At 43.7% G+C, this 19,820-nt stretch overlaps 1 protein-coding gene across 1 annotated transcript in view; it reads left to right on the top strand.

Annotated features, from left to right (window-relative positions):
- The window catches only part of ITGA9 (integrin subunit alpha 9), a 275,713-nt gene that overhangs the window by 175,234 nt on the left and 80,659 nt on the right, over window positions 1–19,820 (top strand). The window contains exon 18 of the mRNA XM_056857744.1: window positions 5,340–5,490. Within this exon, the coding sequence (XP_056713722.1) occupies window positions 5,340–5,490 (151 nt within the window). The remainder of the gene's footprint in view (window positions 1–5,339; window positions 5,491–19,820) is intronic.

Raw genomic sequence — 19,820 nt, 5'->3', positions numbered from 1 at the left:
GTGAAAGCAGCCATTTTCTGCGTATATGCCCTGTATTGTTCTCAGTGATATGCATACTTGAACATACATTCTGATGAATGTCAACAGTGCATTTTCCAGCATGCTTTCTGGAATGTCGCTCTCTGGACCAGGGCTTCAAAGTGAGAACAGTGCCACCTTGCTTGTCCTTATTGGCGTCATCTTGTAGCTAACTTTCGTTGGCTTTGTGTGACCACTGTGTGATCCCTGGCCAGCATCACATAGTGATTGAGAGAGAGAGATCTTGTTAAAAGCAGTAGAATAAGGAAACCGTGACTGCAAAGAGGCATGAAAAGAACTGTAGATGATTTTTTAGGAGTGTTTTTTTCCATTTTGCAGAAATGATGGAGGATATAGATGTGGCCAAGAGCTAATCTATCTCTTTTCAAAAGAGCTTTAATGCAATAAGGGAAAACGTTGATCCTAAGAGGAAAAACCTCTAATTCGCTTCTTATCGTATCTAGTTTGTAGAGGTTAAGCAGTCTACACGCAATGCACGTTTCTGAACCTGCAAGTCTCCCTTCTTATTGCTTCTTACCAAGAGTTCTCTTCTGGAGGCCTTTGAAGGGGGCTCATGCCCTTCCCCTCTCTCTCCAAGTGAGCTGTTTCTATGCCAGGCTTTTACTTTGTGGGTTTTTTCTGGTTTGAGTTTTTGGTACTGCTGGTTTTCTTCAATGCCACAGGGAACTCTTGAGGCTGATTCTATATTCAGATTTTTGGTAGGGAGAGGTGTAGTTTCACATTGCATGTTTTATGTAGTTTGTTAGTGTTGTTATGTTTGCTTTTCCATGATTTACGGTGCCATCCTAAGCGGAGTTCAACCCTTCTAACTGTAGACTTCAGTAGGATTAGAAGGGTGCAACTCTGCTTAGAAAGGCATTGTTATTGTGTTAAATCATCAGTCACTATATTAGCTGCCCTGAATGCTGTTATGTAGAAGAGCAGAAAGGCATTTTTTTCACCAGTACAGTCCCAGGTTTCTGCCATCTTGTACATGTGGGGGGAGTTTGGCAGGGACCTGCAGGGGTCTGATTCAGTATAAGGCAGCTTCATGTCTTCATATGTTCATCTAACATTTCACACTTTTAAAAAGGGGAAATTACATTTAATTTTTCCATGACACTATTTAGCTATTTTGATAGTTCCTGTTTTTTTTTTAATGTAAAGTTTAGAATGCTTTGCTGAAAAAAACGACAAATAAATAGGAATTCGCCGGTCAACATTATGTGCACTCTACCAAGTGTTTTAATTCCTGTGTTTCTTTGCTTGCCACTTTACAACATGAGAGCAAAAAAAAGCACATTTTCTGCTTAAGACCAGCTGTTCCAGAGACCCGCTCAAATATGTGCAGGGCAAGCACAGTTCCCTCCCCCCCCAAACTAAGGGCAGAAAGGTCATGTGAATCCAGCCTTAAGACTGATAGAAAATACATTGGTCACACAAATGCTTGTCATTTAATGAAATGAAAAGGCAGACCCGAAGGGTATGCCTCAAATCAGCAGGGGTCAGATTATTTTGCGAACAATGTAGTCTGACACATTTTGACTCTGGCCACGCGGCCTGCTTAATGTACTGCAGATGCTGAAGAAGGATGGTGGGTACCACACTGGCAGCGCAGCTCATACATCACCCCAGGCAATCCATACCCAATGACATCATTCCACAGAGCAGCGAATAGGGCTTGGGAATTCCCTTGCCAATAAAGAGATTCTTTTTTTTTCTTAATCCACTTCTTGCTAAAAGTGTACCTGATTCATTCCAGATGTCCTGAGGTTTAATGACTCAGGAAACTGCTCTCTTTAAAGGGAGGCCTACGCTCGGTCTCCTGTTGCTGTCGTGATGAGGATGTGAAATCCTATGTCAGCTTCAGACCAATGAGCTTTTCAAAGAAGTTCCCCAAGGCTACGGATTTTGATGCCGGTTCCTTCCATTCGGGCAGCCATTTGCACTTTTTCTGACGAATCCGACTTGGTTTCCTCAGTGGTGAAACACGCTCTTTATTTTGGATACTGTAAACTTTCCCCCTAATTCTGGTACACTTTTGCTGTATAAGATAACAGGCAGCTGCAGATGCTGATCTGTGGGAGTTGTTGACGGTTGTGAGATTAATGAATCGTTTCATTGGTAATGTATAGTTTAATTTTTTTTTCAAGCTGTCAACTTTTGTCTGAATTAATTCCTATTGATGAAATGGCATTCAAGCCATTTCAGGTGGGCTGCTTTTAGGGGAACTACATATTATGTGCACACCCATGTAGCAAAAGCTTTGGGAAGGGGATTTGGAGTGGAGAAGCAACTAAGTGAGCTTAACCCCCCCCCCCAATACACACTGTATCTTCTCTAGATCTTTCCAACCTACTTTTGCTCTGCATTGCTTACACCTTGTGGCCCTGTGAATGTTTTTGTGAATAGGCAGTGTTTAATTAGCTAAAGGTAAAGATAGTCCCCTGTGCAAGCACTGGGTCATTCCTGATCCATGGGGTGATGTCACATCCCGACATTTCCTAGGCAGACTATGTTTATAAGGGGTGGTTTGCCATTGCCTTTCCCAGTCATCTACACTTTAACCCCAGCAAGCTGGATACTCATTTTACCGACCTCGGAAGGATGGAAGGCTGAGTCAACCTTGAGCTGGCTACCTGAAACCGACTTCCGTCACTCTCAAACTCAGGTCGTGAGCAGAGCTTTTGACTGCAGTACTGCAGCTTACTACTCTGCGCCATGGGGCTCTTAGACCTTCACAATAAAAGAGCAGATTAAATTTGGACTTTGCATCAAGCTATAAGAGAATATCTAGAGGCCTCAGCTCAAAAACGATTTGGACAGAATGGAGTGGGTGCAGAGGAGAGCAATGAGGATGATCAGGGGCCTGGAGACCAAGCCCTATGAGGAAAGGCTGAGCAAATTGGGAATGTTCAGTCTGGAGAAGAGCAGATTGAGGGGGGACATGATTGGTCTCTTTAAGTATTTGAAGGGCTGTCATTTAGAGGAGGGCAGGGAGCTGTTCCTGTTGGCAGCAGAGGATAGGACTCACAACAATGGGTTTAAATTACGGGCAGAAACATACCGGCTGGATATTAGGAATTTTTTTTTTACAGTAAGAGTAGTTCAGCAGTGGAATTGGCTGCCTAGGGAGGTGTTGAGCTCCCCCTCATTGGAAGTTTTTAAGCAATGGCTGAACAAATACTTGTCAGGGATGATCTAGGATGATTGAACAGGGTTTTTTTCCAGATGGCCTGTATGGCCCCTTCCAATTCTGTGACGCTATGATTCTATCTACTAAGTCCCCCAATAATTTAATGATAATTCGCTAGCAGTTCAACACAATGCACCCTAAAAGTTGAGATAGAGTAGAACTGGGCTTGGTAGAACATGCATAATGTTGACTGTCAGTTTTCTGTTCTTCTGTCCCCTCAGGCAAAATAAAGGGTAGGATCCTGTCTAAATTCCATGAACACAGTGCAAAGTCCTCCTCCCGAAGCACTCCAGAATGCCTATTAAGATGCTTCTTGTGGGGGACGAGAGCCTCCAAAGAGCAACATGATGTGGAACTTGGAGGGATTCCCCCCTCTTTATGTGTGGATCTTTTTGATTGGCCAAGGCAGGGCAAGTTGTAAATGGAACTAGCTCTTGCCACCTCCACTAGGAGGGTCATATCAATACGTATTTATATATAGGATCATATGAGGGTGTATATAGTTCCCAAGTTGTGTAGTGCTTTTAAGGTTAAAAGCAGCACCTTGAATTGAAGACAGAAACAAATAGCCAAGCAATGGAGATCTTTCAAGGCAGTCAAAATATGTTCACATTGACATACTCCTGTCAACAAACAGATATTTATTTTCTGCATGAATAATTGAAGTTTCTGGGTTGTCTTTGGGGGTAGCTCCTTGTAGCCAACCTTGAGATTACAGGAGCATGAATTGACATCTGACTCAGCAATACAATGCACATATGAATCAATAGAGCGCAAGTCATGCATTGAATTATCTGCAGTTGGCTTAATAGCATATCATTGTGCACATTCACTGCTTTTTTCACAGCTTCTGGTGTGATATCCTCGAAATCTGTCTATTCACAACAGTTATCTGCAACATGTAATATTCAGTTTTTGCAATGGAAATGGAAAATCACCGATATTTGTGGTATTGGTATAACTGAGCCTGCCCAACAAGTCTCTGAGTGTAGAAGTGTGGATATGAGAGTACAGTTCCCAAGAGTATCTATTTTATTTATCTGTTCAAGGTTCACATTTATTGCATATGGCCAAAGGCCGTTACAGAAATTAATCTAAAAGCTCTATAAATCCAGGTAACAAACCTTGATAACTACAAACAACATGCTTCTCTAGCCCACTGAAACATATCAAAATACAGAACATAAAACATTGTTAAAAATTTAACTTTTAGAGTTAATGAAAATTCAAATGACTGACTGAAATTAACTGACATACAATGACCAGCAGAACTCCTCATCATCATCATTTATGGGTGCGGCACATAGCCAGACATTTACAAGAAGGAAAAAAAAGAATAGTCAGCAGTTACCTAAAATCCCGTCAGCATTAAAATCAGGAGTTTCAAGTATAAAATACATTAGATACTACATAAAACCCTAAGAGGGCACTAGTATGTACTTAGATAATAAAACAGGTCATTCCAACAATTTGCGCCTGATTTTGGACGAGGTGGTACAAAATGTAGCAGTATCAGTGGAAACCCTTGGATTTTCATCTGAGAGCAGCTTCCTTGCCCTCTCCGACTCCAAGTTATCTGAGAGCCTGTTAGTCCAGGGCCGAATAAATTTGTCATGGATCTCTTCATAGTAAGGGCAGTGGATGAGACTATGCTACATGGTTTCTACTGCCCCTATACTACACTGGCATAATCTCTCTGAGATGGGGATGTTTTTATATCTACCATCTAGGAGTGCTGAGGGGACAGGACCACTCAGAACTTGGCACTGAGCCTTAGTATTTTATTTATTATATGTTTATCCCACTCTTCCTCCAGAGAACTCAGGGCAGCTCTCATATGGTTATCCCATTTTTTTTCTGAATTCATTTCGTTGAGATAGAACTCCGGCCCGTGATGAATGTTAATGCAGTGGGACTTCTTGTTTGCAAAGTGTTTTTAAGTAATATTTTTTTGGCCCAGCAACATAGTGACAGATTAGGAAGGGAGCCAGGTATATCTCCTCCTCCTTTTCTTTCTCCTCGTAATAGGAGAGTTACAGTTTTGGGTCAAATTTCAAAAGTTTTCGTTGAGGAAAACTTAGCATGAGTAGGAAGGTTTTAACAATGGCTTTATTTCTATTCACAGTGTGGATGATAAAGCTCCCTATCTGGCTTTGGGAGCAGTGAAGAACATTTCACTTAACATCTCTGTCTCCAACATTGGGGATGATGCTTATGATACCAACGTGTCCTTCAACTTCTCCAGGGAGCTCTTCTTCATCAAGATGTGGCAAAAGGTCAGTCCCAGGATGGGGAAATGTGTTTTTATTAATCCGAGATCATTGAGATCAATGAAACTTTTACCACTCTCATTTGTGTCCAAGAATGTTGATCAGAGATCTCAAATCTCCTATTTATAAGCTTAAATAAAAGTGTGGCGCTCCGTCCTGGTGTACCCTGCTGCCCCTGCTGACTATTGCCCCTGCTGCCAGGCTGAGCAGGACTTCCCAGACCTCGGCCCTCCGGGCAGTGACCACGCCGAGGCTGCCAACTGTGGCAGTCACCACTTTTAATGGACTCAGAACAGCCTGGTTACAGGGAATCCACTTTGGTCACAAATGCTCCCCCTGCCTGTTTGTCCTTCTTCTCTGTCATCTGACAGTCTCCTCTCCTCTCTGTGCTCTCTCTCCCTCACCACCCCAGCTCTCCCATATGTTTCTCTTTATCTGGAGATTGCGCCACCCCTCCCATCCATCACCTCCCTGTCCCTCCCCCCAAGTGCATGTAAGGCCCAGAAGCAGGGTCAGATGTAGGTTTGATGAGGCCCTAAGCTATTGAAGGTAATGGGTCCCTTTATATGTCCAGCTGTCCTTTGTCAAAAACAAATTGTCGCTGTTTTTTGTGTTGAATATATGCTATATGGTAATTTATGGACCTAATAGGTATCTTAAGCCATTTGCACATAACAAAATACGTAGGTTTTATTTTATTTGTTTTTTATCTTATATTTTGGAAATGTACACCCAGGTTTTTTTTTCTTTAAATTTTTTGGGGGGCCCCAAGAGAGTGGGGCCCTAAGCTATAGCTTGTTTAGCTTATACGTAAATCTGGCACTGCCCAGAAGGCAGGCCCCACCTTTTAGACAGCCTGGCTCTCCCATCCTGGGCCCTCAAAGTCGGGAGTGCGGTCCCTCACCGTGCCACCTGCTCCTGGGCTGAGGTGCCTGACAGGGGCCCTGTGTTGTCGCTGATTGCCTTGCCGGGGAAGGAGGCGACCCTCCTGGGGTTGCTGTGCGTTGTGTCAGGCAGCTGGCGAGTCCCAGCATGGCATCCCTCCTCTGCCACCTGGTTTGAAGCAGCCCTGCCCACAGGGACCTCTGGTGTCTTCCGCTCACCTCGTGCCACTCTGAGGAGAGGCATAGCCTGGATCTCGGGGCTTGGTGAGTCTTCCCCCCTTTTCCCGCTGTCGGGCGGGTTTCCCCGGTGGGCTGTCACCTTGCCAGGAGGCGGGTAGAGTCCCAAGCTGCCATGGGCTCGAGACAAAAAGTTTCTCTATATTTCAGGAAGCTTTCTATATTTCTCTTTCTTTACTCTTGCATACCTATTTGGGGTGGGTTAAACTATGTTGCTTGATTGCACAGGTGCTCGTAGCTCTTTTTCATCTCGAAATGATTAATGCAAACTAGTGTTGTTAAACTGAAGATAGAGAGAATACAGGCGACAGCCTCAGGGCTGCTTCCTACACTATATGCTCAGAATGGCTGATCTATACATACTGCCCCTTAGAGTGAATTATCACAGTCAAAATTGCACCACCCAGCATGGTGGTGATTTGTGATGAATTGTTGCCTCTTATCACATCTCTCAGGGAGCGTACCAAAATCTACCAGAGGAGACCTGTGAGAATGAGAGGAAAATGTTCCATAAATTAAAGTCATCCCTCATGTGGCTCCGTTGTGGAGCTTTTGCTTGAAATAGTAAGATTGCAAAATTGGTGGTGTTCCCTAAGGTTGCCCTCAGTGATATCCGATCTTGCATGTGTAGGTTAGTTGAATGATAAGCATCGTTGATGTTATGACTTTGCTTTTCCTGCCAGATAACTTCATGAAAAAGAAGTCATTTTCAGTCATTATGTTTTACTGCATGTATGGTAGGATCACATGTACTGTTTTTATCCCAGACACTTGGTCAAATGTAACAGTGTGGTGTAGTGAGAGCCAGTGTGGTGTAGTGGGTAGGGTGGTGGACTACGATCCTGGGAGACCTGGGTTCAAATCCACTGCCTCTGCCATGGAAGCCTTGCCTGGGTGACCTTGGGCCCATCACAATTTCTTTTGAGGAGGGGCCATGGCTCAGTGGTAGAGCATCTGCTTGGCATGCAGGAGGTCCCAGGTTCAGTCCCTGGCATCTCCAGTTAAAGGGACTAGGCAAGTAGGTGATGTGAAAGACCCCTGCCTGAGACTCTGGAGAGTCGCTGCTGGTCTGAGTAGACAGTACTGACCAAAGGTCTGATTCAGTATAAGGCAGCTTCATGTGTTCATGTGTTCAACAATCCAAAAGGGCTTCTGATAAAAATGTTGCTGATTTTCAAAATGACTGCTAACAAATTTGGTTGGTGTTTTTGGTCTTGTGCCACTATGAAGGCTACTCAATATGAGCTTCCCCCTTTTTTGTGACACAGTGTAAATCCATTCCCTTTGCTGTTGTCATTTTGCATGTTTGCATTAAGTAATCATTGGTAATTTAACAAGCATAAATACCTAGCATAAGCAGAAGGGGAGCTTAGAATCCAAGCCTACCAATTTCAAGTGTCAGGACCCAATTCCATGGCTTCCGAGTTTAACCCACAGAATAAATATTTTAAACAACTGTAAAAATAAATAAAAAATATTTATTAAGAAATTAAAATAATAGGAAGACTTGTTTAGGTTGAACAGTCTATGAAAATTAAGTGAAATGCAGTGAACTGCTAAGAAGAAGAGGAAGAAGAAGAGGAGGAGGAGGTTTTTATATGCCAACTTTCTCTACCACTTAAGGGAGAATCAAACCAGTTTACAGTCTCCTTCCCTTCCCCTCCCCACAACAGACACCCTGTGAGGTAGGTTGGGCTGAGAGAGCTGTGACTAGCCCAAGGTTACCCAGCTAGCCTTATGTGTAGGAGTGGGGGAAACCAACCTGGTTCATCAGATTAGCATCCACCGCTCCTGTGGAGGAGTGGGGAATCAATCCCGGTTCATTGGATTAGTGTTTGCCACTCCAAACCACCGCTCTTAACCACTACACCACGTGGGCTCTGTCCTAGGGAGGCTATAGAGCTTTGTCCTTTGTAAGGCATTGAGCATGCCACATTAGCTGCACAGTAACCTGTTTTAGGGAAGGGGGTTAACTGATTATGTGTGTTTAGCTCTGTGATTCCAGAACTGGCTCACACAATACACACTTTGTTCCTCCAAGAAAGTCCCAGGTAAACACATAGACCAACATAATCTGTGAACTGGGCAATTACTTAATATGGAGAGCAACAGTCCCTAGGATGGCAGTGGGAATTTTGGCTGACTATATCTGTGATCATGGAACCATAAAGGGAAAGGCTATAGCATCAGAAAAGGGGAAATGCAAGAAAAGAAAAAGAGTTCTGTCTGGTACCGATATAAAAGGTTTATTCTTGCCTTAAAAGCTGTCGTAACTGCTGCATATATTTCCAATAAGAATTTCCCAGAGGCCGTGGAGTAAATTGTCCTTGCTTTTCGCCCAAGAGGTAAGGTGATCTGGAAAGGTTTTAGAGCCTGGTTATATGCTTTGCTGACCATCCCGGCTGCCAGGTACCGTGAGAATGGTTAGCAATGCCAGGTCTTCATTGTCGAGAGGATCCCTCCCTGCAGTTGGCAGTGGAGGAATTTGCCTTGATGCCATAACTGGGAAGGAAAGAGACACTGCTAGCTGGCAAGCTGTTATCTTTAGCTATCTCGCTCAGCTAATTTCCCCTCTTCAGCTGCTACGGAAGATTAACCGAGCTGAGCTAACTACACCCAGCTGGCTAGCAGAACCTCTCAATATGATGTCAAAACAAGGTCCTTCTTCCACGTTGCATGGTGCTAGGCCTTTATGCCAAAAGGTCTATTATATCGGTGACGGCCCGTATTACATATTTTCTTTGTTTACACGAGCATATATCAGGAGTATGATCAGGATTGCCTTCCTGGATTAAAAAAAATAGCATTGTGTTATCACCGGCCTTGCGTGAAAAGCTTTTTTGTTGAAAAACCAACGCGGCAGAGAAATGTGTAATAGTTTCTCATTTAATGAATGTGACCCGAGTGGAATCATATTTTGTCCATGTTGTCACCTGAAACACATTCTCAGCAGAGGAAAACCACAGAATAAGGACCACCCTGCTTGCCAGGTACCTGATCTCCCTTGGATAGTCCTCTGGATGAACAGTAACCCGCCATGCGCTCTGATGTGTGTGTGCTTTTGTGTGTGTGCCCACTAAGCAGCGCTTAGCAGATTAAATGTAATATGCTTTCATCTGACTATTACAGCTGTCCCCAAAGTGAGGACAATAACGGGCTCTTTGTTTCAAAGGGCTTGGGTAAACTTCTGAAAAGGTATATTAGGGGAACAAGACACACAATGTCTAATATTACAGCTGAGAGGAAAACTTATGCCCCTGCTCAGTAATGATTAGAGAAGCGTTTACTTCATGCAAGTGTTATTGTTGCTGCTGGCTCTCATTTCCTTTCGACTCTGAAATTTCATGACCCATGTTAATGGCATTTCTTGGCGAGCCCCCATTCCTCTTCGCCAGGGTGAGAAAGGGCACATTGACTGATTTAAAAGGCTTCATTTATTGAGCCGTTTCGTTTTCCTTTGCTCTGTAACCTCCAGGCCAGCCTTTAAAACATCGCTACCAAGACGATGAAGTGTGTGGCTGGGAGGCTGGGAGGTTAGTTTGTCAACACAGTGTCCTTTGCGTAATTGCATTGGTTGTCGTGCTTGAGCTGCAGGGCTTTGGGCAAAAACTCTGAACTCCTAATGCAGTTTTGTGTCCATGTTCCCAATTGATCAGCACATGCTGAATATTTCACAGGGTTGGCTTCGTGGCGCAGAGTGGTAAGCTGCAGTACTGCAGTCCAAGCTCTGCTCACGACCTGAGTTCGATCCCGACGGAAGTCGGTTTCAGGTAGCCGGCTCAAGGTTGACTCAGCCTTCCATCCTTCCGAGGTCGGTAAAATGAGTATCCACCAGCTTGCTGGGGGTAAAGTGCAGATGACTGGGGAAGGCAATGGCAAACCACCCCATGAACATAGTCTCCCTAGTAAACGTCATGATGAGACGTCATGGGTCAGTAATGACCCAGTGCTTGCACAGAGGACTACCTTTTACCTTTTTACCTGGCTTACTGGAGGTCAAAAGACAACATGGTTGGCTTTCTTGGGATCAAGAAATCTGCCATACCCAGGACTCACCCTGGTGGTGTGCAGCAGCAAATAAATACTGAGACTGCATCCACATTACAGTTACCTATGGTTAGGGGAAACCATACCCTAACCTTGCTCTTGAGCTCCTTCTCACACCTTGCTTCTCCCCCCTCCCCTCCACACTCAGAGAATCATACCTATAAATCAACTCCAGTTACTGTATGAATGCTGGAGGATCAGAGTCTGTCCCCTCTCCCCCCACCCCCCGGCCACATTAACTGGGATTCTGAATCTTACAATTCTGGTTAGTGTGTAGTGTTGCCAGCTTTGGGTTGGGAAAAACCTGGAGACCTTTGGGGTGGGGCATGAGGAGGGCAGGGTTTGGGGAGGGGAGGGACTTCAATGCTATAGAGTCCAATTGCCAAAGCGGCCATTTTCTCCAGGTGAACTGATCTCTATTGGCTGGAGATGAGTTGTAATACCTAGTACCTGGAGACCTTATTAGGGTATGTGTGTTTGGGGGGTGGGGAGGAGACACTAACATGTGGTTACTTACATTCATACAATGGTAACCAGAGTTTGTACCCACCTCCACAAAACAAGGAAGGAACAAGAAATGAGTAGGGTGAGTGAGGCAACAAATTTGCGATGAAGTGACTTTCCTGAATCTACTACTTGTCAGCTTTCTGAGTAACCTTAAATTCTAGTAATATTGGGGATCCACATTCTTTTCAGCATGCGTGCTACAAACCTCTTTGGCATCCTATGTTAGTTGTCCTAACTTAAAATCTGTGAATGCCTTAGCCTTACATGATAAAGAGATTTCTACAACTGTGCCTTCTCAATATCCTCGCTGTACATCATTAACAACCGTCAACCTTTAATGACTTGCTTCTTTCTTTTTTGTTCTTTATAAATAGCAGGAGGCAGTGAACATTGGGCTTGGTTTTTTTTGGTTGTTTTTTGACGGGGCGGGGGGGTTGAGTAACACGACCTAGAAGTTTTATCAGGTTTTGCTACAAATTATAGCTTTCAAATCAGAGAGACTTTTTCTTGCTGGCAGTTTCTGATGGTGCCGAGAGATAAATGGCATCCTGAACTAAAATCCCAACAGAATGGTAATCATATATTTTTGGAATGTAGCCTTACTCACTTACATACTATACTATATATCAGATTTGCCATGATAGCAGGAACTGATGGTAATTGCTGTCTTTCATCTACTTGTTCAGCTATTCCCTTTGATAATTTCCTCCCCGGATCCATTTACCTTCTTCAAGTTTTCCTTAAGAACATTTTAGAAAATCAGTTCCCAGTTGTGATTTGCTTACATGAAGATAAGAAGGAGCCAGCATGGTGTAGTTGTTAGCATATAAAACTAGGATCTTGGAGGTTTGGGGTCAAATCCCCACTCTGTCATAGAAGCTTTCTGGGTGACCTTGGGCCAGTCATACACACTTAGCCCAATCTATTTTAGAGAGCCAGCGTGGTGTAGTGGTTAAAAGTGGCGGACTCTAATCTGGAGAACCAGGTTCATTTCCCCACTCCTTCACATGAAGCCTGCTGGATGACCTCAGGCTTGTCTCAGTTCTTTCCAAATTCTGTCAGCCCCACCTACCTCACAAGGTATGTGTTGTGGGGAGAGGAAGGGAAGGTGATCGTAAGCTGCTTTGAGACTCCTTAAAGGGTATAAAAACCAACTCTTCTTCTTCTACATCGCATGGTTGCTGTTCATCAAGAAATCTCTCCTGTTCTTCTTCTGAGACATCCATCCAGATAAATCTTATTTGCTTGTCAAAGTAGTAGATAGAAAAATATAACTTATCTTTCTCTAAATCTGTTCTATCATAATCATGTGGTTATTATGTAGATAACTGATTGTTTCATAACTAAATATGACATAGCCAACATAAATAGGGTTGCCAAGTGCCCGGTGGTGGTGGGTAAAATCCCCCAATCCACCAGGCTACCCGCTGACCAGCTAAGGGCCGGTGGGCAATGCGGGCATGCGCGCGCATCACTTTCGGGTTTACCCGGAAGTGACGCGGACGCTCTGGCAACCTCCGCTAAAACTCTGTGGAAACCATAGAGTTTTGGCAGAGATTGCTAGAGCGACCACATCACTTCCGGGTAAACCTGGAAGTGACGTGGGCGCGTTGCGTGAGGTGTGTGCACGTGCTGGACGAGACGCACGCGCGCATCGCAGCCACGGCCCCACAAAGCTTCCACCGGTGGAGCTACGGGGCTTGGCAAGTGTAAACATAAGTGCAAATGAGCCAATCAGCATGTGCACATGGGTTTCATCTGATATAGCAAGACAAGAAGGCCAGTCTCAACTCTTAACCTCTACTAAAAAGCAGTTAATCTAACTTTTTCTGTAACTCTTTCAATTAACTGTCCAAGATGAAAGCAGCTTGAAGCAAACAAAGTACTTTGACAGTTAAAAAGTGCCTGAACTCTTGATTAGCTTGCAAACTCAGCAGGAAAAGATTAGTGAATTCATAGCTACCGCTCCACAATGCCACATAACTCTGTGCAAGCTTTCAGGTTCCTGAGCATTTTTTGTCTGGCCAGATGTTACAAATATAAAAAATGGGGGGTGGGGGAAAGAGGATTTTAAGCTGGTTTTCCCGGTTATGGTGTCCACAAGACCTCCTCATGCCTAGTTTGGTGACAGGCAATCAGGTTTCAGGCTGATGCAGGCCAGGAACCATAAAAGCAAGAGGTAATAAAAGTTTTAAACTCCATAGCAACAACTCCCCCCCTCCCCCCAAAAAAATCAAGGCGGGAAAAAGCTACCGAACCACTCAGAATAAAAACCATGCAAAGTCTCCTGCCTTGAAAACCCTATGGGGGGTTCCATAAGTCAGCTATCTATCACCAAAAGTTGCAATGTCAGACTTATATTTATATGTAAGACTTGTATGCCTCCTCTCTGGAGACCGGCTAGAGCTGGCTCTCAAAATACAAAAGATAAAAACAGCCACCATAAAACTATCAATATTAAAAGCCAAGAGCTCATCTGGGGCATAAAATCAGCATTTAGCAGCCTAAAATGATATCCATAGCACAGCTATAAGCAGTCTGTAAAAGTAGCTAAAAAGATGGAATCCTTCAGCTAAAGGTGGAGTTGCCAGCTCCGGTTTGGGAAATACCTGGAGATTTTTGGGGTGGAGCCTGAGGAGGGCGGAGTTTGTAGATGGGAGGGATTTCAATGCCATAGAGTCCAGTTGCCAAAGTAGCCATTTTCTCCAGGTGAACGGATCGCTATCGGCTGGAGATCAGTTGTAATAGCAGATCTCCAGCTAGTACCTGGAGGTTGGCAACCCTAGCTAAAGGGCAAAAGGCAGTGTTTTGGCCTGGCACCTTAGGCCGCAGGTGAACCTCAAGGGGGAGGGGGCATCCCAAAGGCAAGGCATCCACACTGAAAAAAGCCCCCTCTCTGGTTACCACCTTCAGGAAGTGTCACAGAGAACAGGGCTTGGGAAGAGGAGCTTAAGTGGCAGGCTGGACATTGTGGTGGTTTCATGAGTTACTTGCAGATTACAGCAGCAGGTCTTTTTGATACTGTTTGTAGAAGTGAGATTGACAAAACTCCCAACATTGTAACAAGCTAGGGTTGCCAGGTCCTCCCTGGTCACTGGTGGGGGGTGGGGGAGTAGGGTTGCCAGCTCCAGGTTGGGCAACTCCTGAAGATTTGTGAGGACGACAGGGATCTCAGAGGGGTACAATGCCAAAGTGTCCACTTTCCAAAGCATCCATTTTCCCCAGGGGAACTGATCTCTGTAGTCTGGAGATGAGCTGTAATTCTGGGGGATACCCAGGTCCCACCTGGAGGCTGGCATCCCTAAAACAAGTTGTCAGGAACTGTGAGCCAGAATGGAGCGACCGAAGTTAGCATTGACCAAATCTAAGAATTTGAATTTTTGGAGGGCCATCATTGGCTTTCTCAAGTTACATGGTAATGTGGAGGAAGTGGATAATTTTTTTCTTTGCAAATGTCATGGATGAACAAGGTCTAGTTTGGGCAAACAGTAATGAACAGCTCTGTTCTGGTCCATACGTCTCAAGCACCATCTGCTTTTAGGAGTCAGTGGCCGTTTATGCTTGGTAATTAGCAGTGCGTTCCAGGCTTAAGTGCCTGGCATATTTTTTTTTATTTCTTCACGCTGAGCTGTCATTTCATCCGTCACTACGAAGCTGGAGCATACCTGCTTCGCATTTCTTAAGAGCCCCTTTAACACAACCTTTTGTGTTTGCTCCGCCCCACCTCGAAGCATTTATTGAAGGAACCATGAAAAATCACAGCCAGGTTTAGCTATGCAAACGATCATTGCTAATGGCTATGCAAACAAAGGAACGAAGGAGCAGGCGAGTGTGTGGGGGGTGGAATTTGTTTGACTTTCTCCTCTTGCATCGGGACCAAAGGGCGGATTTAAAAAAAGCAGCTTTGAGCGAGTATCAAAATCGATCCTGCATAAATGGCCAATGTGTAACCCTCTGCTGAGCTCTCTATCATCCCTGTCCCTGCTATGTTTCCAAAATGCCATTTTGCAGGTGGCTGTTATGTGGGAGAAGGAAAGGCAAACACCATGTTAGATGTTTTTTTCGGCCCCTTTTGAGTAAATCTGAGAGGCAGGTGGAACGTAATTGGGAACAAAGTACCTCCCCTGCCCCAACATCAGCATAGGAGAGGATGTGAGAGTGTGGATCATGGTTCTAGTGCAGGGGAAATAATCTTGTAATAGAAGTAAGGGACTGGGCTAGGATGGGGTCAGTTTGCCCATTGGACTATTATATGTTGAATCCTCATCTCTGCGGATAGTGCAGGGGTGTCGAACTCATTTGTTACAAGGGCTGGATATGACTTAAATGTCACTTGGCCGGGCAAAGGCCTCGCCAGCCCAGATCAGGACTGGGGGATGCCTCGCGGGCTGGATAAGCGCTCTCAAGGGGCTGGATCCAGCCCACAGCTGTATGTTTGGCATCCCTGGGATAGAGAGTCCTGGATAGCAATCATGAATAATATTTAACCAAACACTGAGGCCTAATTCTCACCGAGGCTGCAACCCCGACAGACCTCACCCTCTTGAAAACTATTCCCGCTTGTAGTCCGTGGTTATACAGCTGACCCCATCAGTTTACCACTTTAGTGAGATTACGGGTCGTTTAAATGCACAATAGATTTAATTTGTGGACATCTTTGAACCCGTGGCGATTAAAAAGCTCGCAGTGAAAGCTTTAACCTTTTGCCAGTTTTATGGCTGCTGGTGAACCATTTCAGAGTACGGCAGACTCTAAAGCACTCAGAAGATAACAATTCTTAAAGATGAACAATTACGATCAGTTGGTTTTTGTACTTCCTGAAACCAGGCCTACTGTGTTGTGAAATCTGGATTTAGACACTCAGTGCCAAAATGGTTACTTTTTAATATGATAAATGTTTCTTTACACATTTTAAAGCAGATGAGGAAATCTCAGCCAGTGCTGCTGGTCGTGTCAAATTTTTGAAAAGCTGCTCCTGTCAAAATTCTCCCATCTATATACAGTAGCTAAAGGTACTACAGCCATAAGGATGAAAGGCTGCTTTTAAAATTAACCTCCCAGAGCTTCAGAGGTTTTTGGGATCCTATTTCAAATGGTTTCTGTTTGCCTAATAGAAGTGATAACAAAATACGTTTGAAACCCATTACGTTAATTAACTACAGTGCAGAGTTTCCGTGTTAGATACTACGGTTCTGTTGTACACAGTGAAATCGTCCTGAGTAATTAAAAAGCTGGCCAGGAGAGCTAAACCAACATAGGCTGTATTTACACAAAAGGAAGGCAACCTTGAATGTAAGATAACTTCACCTAAAATATGTTATATACTAAAATAATTATGGAAATAATGGTAACTTGTGTGCAAATGTAAGATGACACCTTTTTTTGGGCGGCAAAACGAACAAAACCTACTTTTGCACTAGAGTAAATACAGTAGTTTATTGTAACAATACATAATAATAGCTAGTTGTGATGGTTTGATTTACTTATGATTATATTGTTACATGTGCCATACTCCCCAAACAGTGAGACATTACAGGGGCAAAACTCACATGGGTACATTTCCTTTAGAGGAGAGAACACCTGTAGCATTTCTGTAATACTTACTTTATTTACAAATCTACAAGTAGAGCAGCCAGTGTGGTGTAGTGGTTAAAGTGTTGGACTAGAATCTGGGAAACCCAAGTTCGAATTCTTACTCTGCCATGGAAACTTGCTGAGAGCAGGCATGGACAGATGAATGTTCCCCATACCTACAACCATCCAGGGCAGGGGACTCACATGTGTCTGACAGCTGCCCTCCATGTCCTCTGGAGCAGCGACGCTGAAAGTGCAGATCATTCCTACTTGAGTGTAGGAGAAATGCTAGGTTGCAAACACAACAAAGAGCACTGCCAGCTGACAGCAGCGAGGATAATGAGCCTCTTCCCAAGGAGTGCTGAGTCAGAGGAACCATCAACAGCTGGTTCCTCCTAGGATTATTTAAGCAGATATCTGCATCCAAGCAGGTGTGGGAACAACTTGTGTTACCACTCTGTGTCGGTACCTGTTTCTGAACCCTTTGTGCCTTGACCCAGGATTGAATTTTGACTCTTCTACTGGACTATGTTTTGTTACTTTGACTGTACAGACTACCTGGCTTTGACCTTGGACTGTGCCTGACCCCGCTCATCTGCCTCTGGCCCTGGGACAAGACACCTAGATTGTAGTTCAACACTCTAACCCCCTACATCACACAAGGAAGTGACTAATACACACACACATGTCATATGCAAAGAGATGTAGGCTGCATTCAGATGTCATGAATAAGTAGTTTCTTTGTGGCATGAATTATTCTTGAATCTTTGGGGTCTCCCATTCCCTTTCTTCCTGGCATGCAGAGCTGTGGTTGAAGACTTCTTGGTTTAGGAAGTCTTCGATATAACTCCAAGTTTTCACAGTGTCTGAATTCAGGCACTTCAGCTTGGGATTCTTAACCAACTGTGTCTTAAAATCCCTGTTCCTGTGAAGAAGATGGAATCTATTACATTCCAGGGTGGTAGTAACCTACTGCTGCCAAAATAACAAAAGAATCTCATGGTGTTTTAACAACCAATAAGTTTATTGTGGCATAAACTTTGGTAAGCCTGAGTCTTCTTCATCAGATGCTCCAACATTTTTTTCCTATACTGTTTGGACAGGAAGATACTCCTGACAAGAACTTTTCTTTAACAGGGTTGGTGGTGTCATTTAAAAGATTTGTGGCCTCAAAAAGATATTCCTTTCTCTGCAGGCTACTTTTCCATGTATTTAGATTTATTTGTGTTTCAATTGTCCCTGTGGAGGAGTTTTTTCTACCTTGTTTGAGTTGGAAAAGGTTAGTGGAATTAAGAAAGTGCTTTTTACGTGCACACAGTGATATATGGATACACTGGACGGATCTGACAGATAGCTTATAAATATTACAAAAATAAAGAGACAACACAGTGATTTGGTTCAAATACAATGCTAAGCCATGCTTGAGAGGAATGTTAATGAGCTCACCCCTGCGGTCCTTCCTTTTATTCCCTCCTCTCACATTATTTCCTAGTTTGCGGTAAACCATAGTTTGCTGTTACATTTAAACTGGCAAACCTACGGTTTGTACTTTCCTGCAAACCAGGATTTCACACTGGGATCAAGCTACTGATTACGATTCAAGAAGCTGGTAAATTAGCTTTTAGCAACAAGGAAAATAGGGTGGAGGGATTGTGCAGGCAAGCCTGAGACTTCTTCTAAGCTAATTCACATATTGCTACCAAATCAAAGTTTGGCATAATGTCTGAAACAAGCCAATGCAACATATTCAAGAACTACATCATCTCATTTTTGTGGCAGTTCCTTCCTCCCCAAATTGAGCTTTATTCTTAAAATGTGATTAATAAAATGAGTACCCAGCTTGCTGGGGGTAAAGTATAGATGACTGGGGAAGGCAATGGCAAACCACCCCATAAACACAGTCTGCTTAGTAAACGTTGGGATGTGACATCACCCCATGGGTCAGTAATGACCTGGTGCTTGCACAAGGGACTACCTTTACCTTTATTAACATTTGGATCACCAGAGAATGCATTCTTGATTGTTTGCCATTTTGCATTTCTTTTTCCCTAGGGAGGCTCTGTGGTAACTTTAAAAAAAAGCAACTTATTATTTCTTTGACCTAGAGACTGCAGAAACCTACTGATCTGTAACTAGATGCAGATATCCTGGTTTAAATAAAAGAATTAGGCTCAGGTTAAGGAGGCAAAGACAGGAAACTAATTTATCTTACATGTCAATTTGATTGTCTTTTTTAAAAGTCTTATCAAACCTGCATTAGTCTCTTAACCATTTCTTTCACCTTAGATCATTCATGAATTAGTTTTTTTGATAGCTTGTAGTGCTTTTTTTGATCTGTATCAAGAAGAGCTTTGAAGTCTAGTGAGATATGAGCCTTGCCTTTGTCTTCAGATTTCAGTTTCCGGAGAGGAAAATCCAAGGGGTGAATGATTGCAGTAGTCCAGTGCCCAACCATGTGTGGATCCTAATGTTGTTGGAAACAACATGCCAAGAGCATTTGCTTTCACAATAAGTCAACTCCAGAGGGCTTACCATGTTAGGCTGTAGCAAAGCAAGAAGAAGAAGAAGAAATCATAGTAGTAGTCATCATCCTTTGGCACTTTAGAGGAATTGATATTTATTATGGCAAAGGCTTTAATGAACCACTGCCAGATTCTTCAGATGTGTGAAATATATGCTATACATGGGTACAAACAGAAGAATAGTGGTAGGGTGGGGGAGGGAGAGGCATCAAAAAGTCAGGCCAGAAGGCCAAGCAGATAGTTATGTTTGGCTGTCAGACACTTTCAGCACAGACGTTGCAGCATCCTTAGCATAAATCAAACGGCCAAGGTATAAATAAAAAGCATGGTTTACTTTTAAGAGTAAATAGCAGCAGTGGAAGGCAAGACAATAGACAGGAATGTGTAAGATTCCATTCTCCTCCTAGCGGTAGTGTGGCCAACGGGCGCAACAAGTAAAACCAAAAGTTAAAGAAGTGAAACCTACAACCCCGTATCACCGCATGATGCCTTGAACATTTACCAAATTTATTTTGGTAACATAATGGATGTGGAGGAAAGGGGTATTCATGGCTACTAGTTAAAA

Source organism: Euleptes europaea, chromosome 11 (assembly GCF_029931775.1).
Source record: "Euleptes europaea isolate rEulEur1 chromosome 11, rEulEur1.hap1, whole genome shotgun sequence".
NCBI classification, from domain to species: domain Eukaryota; kingdom Metazoa; phylum Chordata; class Lepidosauria; order Squamata; family Sphaerodactylidae; genus Euleptes; species Euleptes europaea.
Note: the sequence above shows the minus strand (reverse complement) of the source record. Positions and strands in the feature narration are given on the sequence as shown.